Source organism: Scomber scombrus, chromosome 12 (assembly GCF_963691925.1).
Source record: "Scomber scombrus chromosome 12, fScoSco1.1, whole genome shotgun sequence".
NCBI lineage: Eukaryota > Metazoa > Chordata > Actinopteri > Scombriformes > Scombridae > Scomber > Scomber scombrus.
In genome coordinates, this window is record NC_084981.1 from 382713 (window position 1) to 395432 (window position 12720).

The window sequence follows — 12720 nt, forward strand, 5'->3', positions numbered from 1 at the left end:
TTTAACGTTGATATTGTATTTCTTCTTAAATCGATTCAAACTTGAGAGATAATTTTTACAATTAACAATTGAACAAATAGAATGAAAAGTGCCGTAGACCTGTCAGAAACCAGACTTCATTTTGAAAAACACAAAATTACACCCCAAGATAATTAAGGCCTTGAATTTAGATACACACTCTCCTTGATTAAAGGTTTTTCCAGGCCTGTTACTACACAACTATTATATTTTAGTACAACTTTTAATTAAATATTGTAATCAAGTCAAACAGTAAAAAAAAACAATATAGTATTAGCAATGACTTGTTTAAAACATTCATCCATACCATCATTCTAAAATCAACTACAATATTGTGTAACAACTGAATGCAAATGTATATGGAACTATGGCATTAAAAGGACCACTATGTGGGATTTAGTGGCATCTAGCAGTGGGGATGCAGGTTGCAAACAACTGAATGCCCCTCTCCCATCCCTTCCATGTGGTCACAAAACTTATGTAAAATGCAAGAGGCCCTCTCTAGAGCCAGTGTTTAGTTTGCCCATTCTGAGCTTCTGAGGAAACACTCCCTATGTAGATATAAGGGCTCATTCCTTATTTTTAGGTGATCATATACTAATTATGACATACCTATGAATATTATATTACATTTCTGCCAATTTCATTGTACTTGGTGCTGCTATATTCTGCACACTGCACTTTTAAAAGATTATTGAGTATTGTTGTTAAATAGTGACAACTGCAAAATTGAATACAAACTAAAGAAAATCATGATTATGAGTGATGAGTAACACTATCAGAGTTTGGTTGTGTGTGTTGTGTGCTTTAACCTGTGCAATGGGAGTTTTGAAGTCTCCTGCCAGGCTACACTTGTCCATCTGCTCCTCCATCTCTCTGTCCTTCTCAACTGTCTTCAAAGCAAACTCCACCTCAGTTGCCAGCTGCTCGTCTCCAGAGAAAAACTCCTTCACCTCGCTGCTGTAGTCCTGCATTGTCACCTGATGGTAACAGCACCCTTGTGTCACAGAAATGTGGGACGCAGCCTTAAAAGGGCTCCTTAACTCAGGGCCATGTAAGCCGAGTTGGTGAAAGGCAGACAGCTTTTGAACAACATTCAAGATGTACATTTGTTACTTTTATGGATTGGCAGACATATGAACATAACTTAACCTCTCTTGTTGCTACATTAGATTCTGGTCTTGAGGAATTCAGTCAATAAAGTCTGCCTTTGTGGGGCTTATAATATTTGATAAATGTACATCATTTTGTTTTTATGATAGTGCATGTTGTCATGCTGCACACCAATACAACACAGCAATAAAATGAATATGCAGAGAGGCTGTGTCACCTGGAGGTAGGCCATAAGGTCTCTGAGGACAGGTGAGTGTTTCTGCTCAAGCAGGCTCTTCAGGCTGATGATGAGAGGAACAGTGTTCTCTATGAAGGCCTTCTTCTGGACCTGTGAATCAAAGCAGGGACTGGATTTTAATCATGTTAATTGATAGCTGGAACTTTCTACCAGGAAACTGATATAACCAAACTTGTATTGTACCTGGTGTTGACTTCACCCACCTGTGACACCACCTTCTTCTGTGCAGCCTGCAGGACAGCTTTGGCCATGGTGGCCACGTTTTCCTCTTCTGGTTCCTCCCCTGGGATGCCCCCAGCTGGAACGGATATGGCCTGCAGCTTCATCTCTTTCAGACTTAAGATGTTAAAGGTCTCTGATAAAATTTCAGCACCATCTGCATCCAGAGGCAGCTCCTTGTCTGCAAAGCATGCTGGAATAGGAAAAGGTGAGAGGGTATAAGTTATTATTTTCAAGTTAATGCTGCTCTAAGCCCAAAATGGTGCTTGCTGACCGTCCATAATTCACAGAGAATCATCTCTAGATATATTATTATTATTATTATGTTTCTGACTGTCTGCTCACCTAAAACAGTGTCGTTTATCTTAATGGTGATGTTGAAGCGCTGGGCATCAGTGAAGTGGTCCAACAGAAAGCGGTAAATCCGAAAACGCTTCTCGCGGTGCTGGGCTCCCTTTAGGGAGAATAGAACCTTTTCTCTGTATAGATTTAGGAAAAAATGTATAAATCAACAAACAAAAATGTCTAAACAAATATTCCATATGGTCCTGCGTAAAGGCAAGCTGGTCTAAGCCTAATTAAAAGTACATTTATTATTGAAATTGTAGTGGCAAATTTTAGCCTTCAACATTATACAAATAAACAGTATCATACATGTATGAACTATGTAGTTATCATATAGTTAGATTATAGACATGGATCATAAGAAACTATCTGTGTAAACCTGTACTACAGAACTTTGTAGATCTTGCATAGTCACTTTAGTTGTTCCGGGCGACTCAGGGTCTTATTGATGCTCGAAAGTGTGTCTTTAGCACAATTAAGCAACAGTTTCGATGCCTCCTCAGGTGGTATCTGCTTGGCTGTTTGGACTTAAACTTTTGAGATGTGTGCTCGGCTGGCCGAAGGATTTTAAACATTACAAAATTCAGTCTCTGCATTTAATCCTGAGTATTAAGAGAAGTGGGCAGCCACTGTGCAGCGCCCGGGGACCAACTCCAGTTCCATGTCAGTGGCACTGACAGGAGAATTAACCTCTCAGATATGGGCCTATCACACATCTGTATTGGTGTAAATGTTGTCTGATGTGCACCTATAATTTTTTTTTTCTTCCAAAGTTAACTAGTCAGCATTTTATGTATACATTTATGTTTATAGCTATTCTTGATCATTAAATTCCTAGAGAAGTTTATTGTTTCAGTGCTTAGATGTCATTTTATACAATAAAGTTTATTGTCAAAAGATAAAATATCATGCCTCCATTACATATCCATGTCACAAGTGTTTGATAACCACATTTGGATCATTGCAACAAACAAACAAACAAAAAACAAAACAAATATGTGTTTCTGTATATATGAAATACATTGAAATGTATCGATATTATTAATATAATTTTTTTTAACTCCCCAATATCCATATCGGCCCAAAAAATCCTCTGTCCGTCGGGCTCTAGTCCTATGTATGAGTACAGGATACAAACTTTCACTCTCTAATTAAAAGTGTCATCTTTTAAAAAAAATCAAAGAATAAGTCTGAAGTCGGAGCTCAATCTCCCAATATCCTACCTTTCACTTTGAGGGAACTTGTTGTAGGACTTGTGTTTGCTATAGGAGTTTAAGTGGAAGATACATTCGATGAAGTGCTGGCTGAACATTTCTGGGTTCTTCTTCAGCAGCCGGTGGAGCAGGCAGTATTCACATAGACTGGGGCAAGAAACAGGGTGTGCTTAGGTTTGATATTGTGGTACATGTATTTATGAGGTTTGATGATATTAGATCCAAGCTCTGCGTGTTTTTGCACCATATGGAGAAAATGTGTGTACACTGGGATGCACAATCTTTATCTTTGACAAAAGAATAATGATACAAAGAGGTAGGTTTAACCAGTGTCATTGTGTGCTGGTACGTGCTACCTTGACATGAAAACCTATTAACTATATTAGCTGAGTAATAACATCAATATAATTTCACTTGATTTACCACAAAGTAACAATAAAAATACTCTACATAACAAGCATCAATAGTACTAAACATCCACAGAACAGGATGTAGCTGCTGATTTTTCAACACTACCATAACTTTGGTGCCTATTGTATTTTATCAACTGTTTAAATTCAGCTGTCCATTATATTAAAAAATGATCAACTTAGTCGCTTAGTCATAATCTCTTTCCATGTGTGATTTACCTGGCAATGGCAGGCACTGGATCAACCAATGCCACCATGAAGCGGAAGAAGAGGGAACCCTTCCATTTCACAAATTCCTCCTGGAAAAAAGAACAAAGGCAGTTAGAGTTAGACAATGAAAACATACCCTTCTGTGAAACTCCCACACAACAGCCTAATAGCATGAAGGAGAAAGGCAGGGTTCATCAGTTGCTACAGGAATCTGTTTTGGACTGCTGTAAAGCAGTTGATTTGCCTTTATTGAGAGCAATCTGTCCTTCGTTAGGGGAAACACACTTAGGGGCCTCCCTCCTGTTAAGCCCAATCGGTTCTGAAAGGTCAGGTTGAGGAAGCTTCCACTGTGTCAGGAAATTTCTGAAAAACTACAGGCAAAAAATTCCCCTAAAAATGTAAAATTGCCCATGAAATTGAGATGATGGGGCTTTTGAATGTCCTTGTAAAAGGAACATTTAAAAAAGAAAGACTTAATACATTTCGCAAATGTAACAGGTGTGCTGGGGTGAGCTTTAAATAGTTGACTGCACATCTGTTTTTATCTGTGTTGTATTCTGCACTGCTGAAGCAAATACCTGTACAAACCAGCAACAAAGACTAAATAAATCTGGTAGCTACTACACATCCATTGTCTATCCCTTCTCCCAGTTCAGACATTTTATATGTAAGTAAAACAACCAATGTAAAAAAGTAATGCTCAAACAATAATAATAATTGTGCTAAATCATAAACATGAATTTTAATCATGCTATATGTAACTGATATAAAACAGTAACCAGTAAGGAACAGACACTGAGTGAGACACACCTGTACAAACCAAAACCAGCAGCAACTTCTCTTAGTTCAGACATCACAGACTGAGAATAGGGTACTGATGAAGCAGTATAACAGCAACATCTTAAAGTGATAGTACAGGACTGTTACCACTACAGTGTAAATTACACTTAAAAAATTTGAGGTACTAAATAAAAACAATTTTAATCAGAATTTGGTGCTTCAACAGATCAAAAGTATAATCATTATAGAAGCGTGTCTGGTTTTTGCTCTGTATTCAGATGCAACTCAGAAATGGCATGGACAGCTAGGCTTCCATACTTCTACAACCCCTGCCCCCTCTTGCACGAGTGCTGCAAGATTGTGAGGCAGCTAAGAGAAGGATCTATTTGCAGTCTTCCTGACTTAGATAACACACCCACTTTACTACATTATTTGTCCACCACATAATAAAAAACACACAAAGTAGGTTAAGAGTAAAAGGTGAACACATAAAGTACAAAAGTTAAAATATTATTTAAAAAAAGGAAAAGAAACAGCAATGGTTGGGGATGAGCTGATGCAACCTGTATTTTACAGAGTTAAGCACTGAAATGGCAGAGGGTTAGTTCTGACTGGTGGTGGTCTGTGGCGGGAACATAACTTAAATTCATTCAAGGGGTGGTAACCCTTATGATGGTTTCGCTTTCTTCTGCGTTTATTGTACAGTTCAAATAGCTGTTCTTCTGAGTGCCAATAGTTTTGATACCGACCTTCATCACCCCTCAAGTTTTTCTGTCTGAGGTTGAGAGATGCATACCAGCAAATGAAAGAAAAGTAAAAGCTACCTCAGTTAAAGATTTAAGAAGCAATATCACCGGGGTCTGTCAACCTTGAATTTGGCTAACTTTCACAGACCAAAAAATGTTGGCTTTTCTTACTCAGCATATCGGCATTCCTGTCAAAGGTCACTCAATTCTACAATGTCAACATCTTGTCCATGAACTGTTTGCAGTAGTTGGATCGTGATGTCTGAAATCAATGCACATATTCTTGATTTTTGTCACATTCAATTCTAAAAGACTTCATTACATTATGTTTCCATCCAAGCCTCATTTCCATCAGTGCTAGGATGCAGGACTCCTTGAACTAGTGTAGATAGAGAATGTGGGCCTGGAGTTTACTGATTTTGTTACGAAGGGACGTTGGCATTGGCCAATATGATAGAAATCAGGGGAATATGGGACAAGGGTTAATGTCTTGCATGTTCCCAGATTCCTCTTCTCCTACATCGCTTTCTCACTTTACAGAGAGGCATGCTGGTATGGCCCTTTTTGCCATAGGTCAAACACCTTCAGGAAAAGGTGATCTGTTGCTTGTGGGGTTGTTAAATCCAAGTAGAAGGTCTCTGGCATATTGAATCTTGAGGGTCAGTGTGCCAGCCTTCAAGTGCAAGCTACTTCATGTTAGTAGTTAGTAACACAGAAGCAAAAAATACAGAAAATTGTTCTCCTGCTGAACAAGATTATATTTCACCCACTGACCATTGCTGCTCTTACAGGCAATAATAAGGCATACTTCAGTCTGTATAACCACAGTGGGGGTCAGAGGTATAAATGTTCAGAAATGGTTTGTATTTTATTTTAGCACCTTATGGGCTTCAGAAATTGTTTATTAACATTATAAAAACTCAAACGGTCCATCAGATATACATTACACACAAACACACACACACACACACACACACACACACACACACACACACACACACACACACAATCTCTCTCTCTCTCCCTCCCCTCAGACATTTAGACTGAGCAACTGAAATGAACTACCAGCACTTTCATGAGTCAAACAGGAGAGGAACTTATTTCCAGTGAAACCTGTAGATATGTTTGTAGGTAGGGGTGTGCAATATGACGATATTAGATCGTGAGGGATTAGAACGGGTCGACGATCTGACAAAGCAGGGAGATCGTAGAATCATCCATAGGGCACATTTTATATGCTGCAGTTCTATGCTGATGCACAGACGCATCAGAAGTTTCACGTCCACCTGAGAAACCAATCATAGCGAACTACGGGGCAGACCGGCCACACCTCAGAGGCAACAGCCAGAGGCAACAGCTAGCGTTTAACCAAAAAAACAAAAAAAACAATGTCTGACCAATAATATGTTCTAAAGCACTTTACAGCTTAGGCGGCCGCCTAAGCAACACACGCCTGCCGCCTTAACTAACGTCTTCAAAAAAAAAGAAAAAGAAAAAAGATAGAGAGATCAAGTTTGCGCACATTTTAATTGATTCCTGCAAATCCAACATTTATATTTCCCGCAGACATTTACACCGATGTATATTAATGTTCAACCAACGTCTGCAGCGGTGCTTACTGCAGGACGTCTGGCCGGAACCGCTATGTCCGACTGTCTGACTTCGACCCTGAACACACCTGTAGCTCTCTCTGTACCTCCCGCTAGCATAACACAGACACGCTAACAGTGATATTAAGTTTAAGGAAACAAACACAGATAAGCTAACAGTGATATTAAGTTTAAGGAGACAAACACAGAGAAGCTAACAGTGATATTAAGTTTAAGGAAACAAACACAGACAAGCTAACAGTGATATTAAGTTTAAGGAAACAAACACAGACAAGCTAACAGTGATATTAAGTTTAAGGAGACAAACACAGACCGCTGGTTAAAACATAAATCTACAACATCTGAGGCAGAACCTGCTCAGAAAAAAACAGCGGAGCCCGAAAAACGAATGCAAACAGCGCCATGTGATGTTAACACAACAAAGGCACGCAAATGCAAAGTGACGCATCGCGACGCATGGGCCACCATGATGCGTGCCTGCGTCTCAAAATGTGTAGTCAGATTTTTTGATACGCGACACAGCGACGCATGTAATACCACCCGTCGCCGTGGGAGGTGGTAATGCATGTAATGCACTTAATATTAACCACTTTGTTATACAACAGAAGAAGATTGTTTGAAACATGGCGGGTAAAGAGGAGAAACTATGCGAACTTGTGCAGGCCAAAAATTCCCAAAAATGACAGGACATTTTGAATCATTTATGTCCATCAACATTATAATGAACAAGCTATAGTTTTAAGATTAGTTTGCATTCAGCGTGCTGCGTGGACTTCGTTACATCTGCTGCTCCGCTGCTACCAGAATTATGAAATGCCAAGTTTATTGTCTGTGATTCATCATAAAAGTATTTTTTTTCAAATCTTCATGATTTAAACTAACGAAATTCGTTTAATTCATTTCTAAGCCATTCAGTTAAACTAAATCATATATGTTTAATGAATAAATAAATACTGAAAATACTTATCAGGAGATAGGGTTACAAACAGATGGATGTTTGATTTTAAGCGTAGACTATGTAATGTATCCACATATTTGTACACTTGTACGTTTTATATTTGTATAGGCACTAGATGAGGGAAACGATGAGGAGGAGGAAGAAAGCGTCAATGCCCTATCTGTCCCCTACCCCGCCTCATCCCTATTCCAGTATTCTACCTCATCCCCTCCATCACCCTCCCCGGTCGGTAGTTATAAATGCGCTTCCTATCCGGCAGGCCTTCAATTAGAAGGAAAATATGTGTCATGCAGAAACTAGACAAATGAATTATTAACAACATAAATTAACACATAGGCCTAATTGTATGGTTTAATTTTATTTATTTATTGTAAGATATTGCCCAGTGCGGCAATGGGTATGCGCACTTTCTGTTTGTTTATTCGTTGGGCAAATAATTTATGAACAAAATAAGCTACTTAGGGTACTACTTACTTACTTCAAAAATTATGAAATGTGATTGATAGCCTAGGCTGAAGCCACGTTGCACAATTATTTTTCTCTCACCTGGGTAGGGTCGCATAAGATTTTCCTGTAAGGGAAATGCCTCATCCCCCAGGAAAACAAAATAAAAGGAGTGGGTGTTGTAGTGCCTGGTAGAAGGGCAGTAGCAGGTAGAGGGAGTTTACCCTCTGCCAGACTGGACCCAAGGGTGCTGCGGTTCAACACTCCTCCATCGCTCTCACGCCTGTATGCGCCAACATCCACATATATGAAGCGGTAGTTCACATCAGCAGCAGCCATCAGGACAACAGAAAAAAAAACCTTACAATTAAAATATTCACAAGGCGAACTGCCACTGCCTCCAAAAGTCCTCCGCGATCTTCATCCACTCCCCCCCGATGGAAAGGCCACGAAGTCCGCCTGAAGGGCATCCCAGATGGCACAGCACATCTCCTCTGTAATGGCACAGACGGTGCTTGTGCCCATCTTATAACAGGCAGAGAGTGCCTGCTGGCTGATACCAGTTGACAGATATCTAAAAGTCAAAGCCAACCTTTGAGCGATGCCAACCGGGTTCCGATGATTCCCTGGAGGCTCTTGCGGGCCACTCTCGCAAATAGGTCATCGAATTTTGGCGCTGACATCTGAAAATACTGGAAATGCCTCTCCTCGTTCAGGCTTCGCCCTAACAACGTTAATCCTCAGACAGGTAACTGTGACGTGTAGTGGAGAAATAATATTCATTAGATCCATATAAATTTCAGTATTCTGTTAACCTGTGTTAGGCTTTGTTAGCTTGTGTATCTCTCTCATAGTGTGGGAAAGTGCTGTGGACTGGACTCCCACTAAGGCACTGATAAGACACCACCTGGAATGCCTTGTTATGTTATGAACGTCTCTGTGAACCCAGCATCTCTTCTACCACTTCCTGGTGAAGGAGAGGATCATGACTGTCAGGCGGAGTAAGTGTGTACAATGTACTCCCAGACCTGATTTGAAGGACACTCCAATACCTAACTCTGACTTTGTTTTCTTTGTAGATGGTTCAGCATCACGTGATCCTTCAACCGGAATGAACAGAGTTGGTTATGCTATTGTCACTGACTCCGATGTTGTGTCTTCTGGCCCTCTTCCATGTACACTCTCTGCCCAAGGAGCTGAGCTCATTGCATTGACTGAAGCCTGTAAGGCCGCTGAAGGTAAAACAGTCACAGTACACACTGATTCACGCTATGCTTTTGGTGTAGTGCACGACTTTGGAGCACTCTGGAAGCATAGACATTTCCTCAAATCAGATGGAAAACCGATTTTGAATCACCGCTTAGTTTCTGAGTTGTTGGAAGCCATTCTCCTACCCAAAGCCATAGCTGTTTGCAAGTGTGTGGCACAGACAAACCACACTGACCCGATTTCCAAAGGTAATGCTAAAGCGGACGCTGCAGCTAAATGTGCAGCCTCCCTCCCTCTTTTGACTGATTCCTCTCACTCACTCATCATCCTCTCAGACACACATGTGCCTCCTCCTGACCTAATTTCTGTCCAAACTTTTGCTACTGCACAGGAGAAACGCCTTTGGCGACAGAGTGGATGCTCTCCTGATCATGGAGGTGTATGGTGCAGCCCTAATGGCCCCTGCCTTCCAGGACATTTTTACCCGCATTTTTGTAAATTGACACATGGACTTGATCATGTGTCAAAGGGTGGAATGATGGAGATGATGAGAACATATTGGTTCACAAAAGGATTTACATCCTATGCAGAAAGATTTTGTAAAGCGTGTGTAATCTGCGCACTGCACAACACAGGCAGAGCAATTAAACCTACTGCATTGGCAGCACATCCACAACCAAAAGCCCCGTTTGAACACCTTATGATGGATTTTATTGAGTTAAGCCCATCACAAGGAAAGAAACATGCACTTGTTATGGTAGATATGTGGTCAAAATGGGTGGAGGTGTTCCCAACAAACAGACAAGATGCTAGTGCGGTCACAAAAGCTTTATTGACAGAAATTATCCCTAGATGGGGAATCCCGAAAAGACTGTCCGGTGATAACGGATCACATTTTGTGAACCAAGCAATCCACCAACTAAGTAACTATCTTGGTATAGATTTGAGAAATCACTGTGCTTATCACCCAGCTAGTGGGGGCGCAGTGGAAAGACAAAATGTCACACTAAAAAAGATTTGTGCAGAGACCAAATTAACTTGGACACAGGCTCTCTCACTGGCACTGATGTACATGAGAATGAGGAAAAGAACGAGAACAGGACTCAGTCCTTTTGAAATCCTGTTTGCAGTTCTTCCTCCTGTAGGAATCTCTCCTCCAAGGCAGCCACTCCCATCCACAGACCTTTGTGAGCATGCTACTTTGAGATATTGTGTTAACCTGTCCTCTAACCTTTCCAAAATCAGAAACACAGTAGCAGCAGATCTTCCCAAGCCTGCCACAGGACCTCTACACCAACTGAGACCAGGTGACTTCGTGGTGGTCAAGGACCTACGAAGGATGTCTTAGCACGCTCCCAGGTGGCTTGGCCCATTCCAGGTGTTGCTTGTGACACACACCGCCATCAAAGTTGCTGAAAGGGCAACCTGGATCCATGCCAGCCACTGCAGAAAGGTACCATTAGCACCGGAAAGGGCTGATGTACCTGTGAGCACTGGTTCAGACACACAACTGAAACAGGCAGCGTTGACTCAACACAACCTTAAATGTGAGCCTAGCGCCGTTTAAGGTTGCTCCGGTGAAATACACAATCCACATACATGCTCATCGAGTAGAAAAACACACCTCACAGGCAGTTTCTCACTGGATGAGTTTCAGGCGGACCGATTATACTGGAGCACCAACTAGCGTAGTTCAGACAACAACAAACCACAGTGAACATGAACAAAGTAGCTGATGAGACCGCTTTGGTTGGCCCCGTGGATGGAAGTGTGGATAAGAGCATGGTTGTGTGCAAGCTATGCAACAAGGAATTCACATATCACCGCAGCACATCGAGCCTCAAGTATCACCTCAATGCAAAACATATAGCAGCTAGCGTGGACGCTAGTGTGGTAGCTAGCTAATTTCTGAAATGTACTATATTTCTAAATATGCTATTGCTACACTTAATGGCAAAAATTGCACTGGTCTGTTGGACTTGAACAAAAATAAACAATATTTGTGTTGCTTAAGCTTATGTATTCAGTCATTATTCAATGATACTAAAAATCCATGTGAAAAAAATTACTTCTCACTGTTCTCAGGTCAAATATTTCTATGCGATTCATTTCGATTAATTAATTATAAAGCCTCTAATTAATTAGATTAATTTTTTTTAAATCGAGTCTCGGCCCTAATATAGATATATATATATACACACACACATATACACACACACACACACACATATATATATATACAGTCCCCTCCAAAAGTATTGGAACAGTGAGGCCAATTCCTTTATTTTTGCTGTAGACTGAAAACATTTGGGTTTGACATCAAAAGATGAATATGAGACAAGAGATCAACATCTCAGCTTTTTTATCCAGGTATTTACATCTAGATCTGATACACAACTTAAAAGATAGCATTATTTGTAACGGAACACCACATTTTTAGGTGAGCAAAAGTATTGGAACATGTGAGTGACAAGTGTGTTTTGTTGCCCAGTTGTGTCCTATTACATTGATTATTCAAACTATAAATAGCGCTGAATGTCTACGCTCAGTTTTATATTTGGGTTTTGCCTGTGCAGACTTAGTTATAGTTAGAGGTGTAACCAACATGAAAACCAGAGAGCCGTCTATGGGTGAAAAAAAAAGCAATTGTGAAGCTGAGAGAAAATGGAAAATCAATCATAGCCATTGCACAAACATTGGCCATAGCCAGTACAACCATTTGTAATGTCCTGAAGAAGAAAGAAACCACTGGTGTACTTAGTAACAGACCAAGACCAAGGAAAACAGCAGCAGTTGACGACAGAAACATTGTGATAGCTGTAAAGAAAGACCCTAAAACAGATGTTAGTGACATCAGCAACAACCTCCAGAAGGCAGGAGTGAAGGTATCAGAATCTACTGTTGGCAGAAGACTTCATGAACAAAAGTACAGAGGCTACACCAGAAGATGCAAACCACTCATTAGCAACAAGAATAGGAAGGCCAGGCTGGATTTTGCCAGAAAGTACAGAGACAAGCCTCAAACATTCTGGGACAAAGTTTTATGGACTGATGAGACAAAGATGAACCTTTACCAAAGTGATAGAAAGACTAAAGTTTGGAGAAAGAAAGGATCTGCTCATGATCCCAAACATACAAGCTTCATCTGTGAAACACGGTGGAGGTAATGTCATGGCTTGGGCTTGCATGGCTTCTTCTGGGACGGG

General features: G+C 40.6%; 1 protein-coding gene across 2 annotated transcripts in view; it reads right to left on the bottom strand.

Moving 5' to 3' along the window:
- The window catches only part of ncapd3 (non-SMC condensin II complex, subunit D3), a 66129-nt gene that overhangs the window by 13010 nt on the left and 40399 nt on the right, over positions 1-12720 (bottom strand). For both annotated transcript variants that reach the window (XM_062430254.1, XM_062430253.1), the window contains exons 24-29: positions 3777-3856; positions 3157-3294; positions 1934-2067; positions 1573-1781; positions 1349-1459; positions 831-998 (exon numbers count right to left, since the gene is read on the bottom strand). In XM_062430254.1, the coding sequence (XP_062286238.1) occupies positions 831-998; positions 1349-1459; positions 1573-1781; positions 1934-2067; positions 3157-3294; positions 3777-3856 (840 nt within the window). The remainder of the gene's footprint in view (positions 1-830; positions 999-1348; positions 1460-1572; positions 1782-1933; positions 2068-3156; positions 3295-3776; positions 3857-12720) is intronic.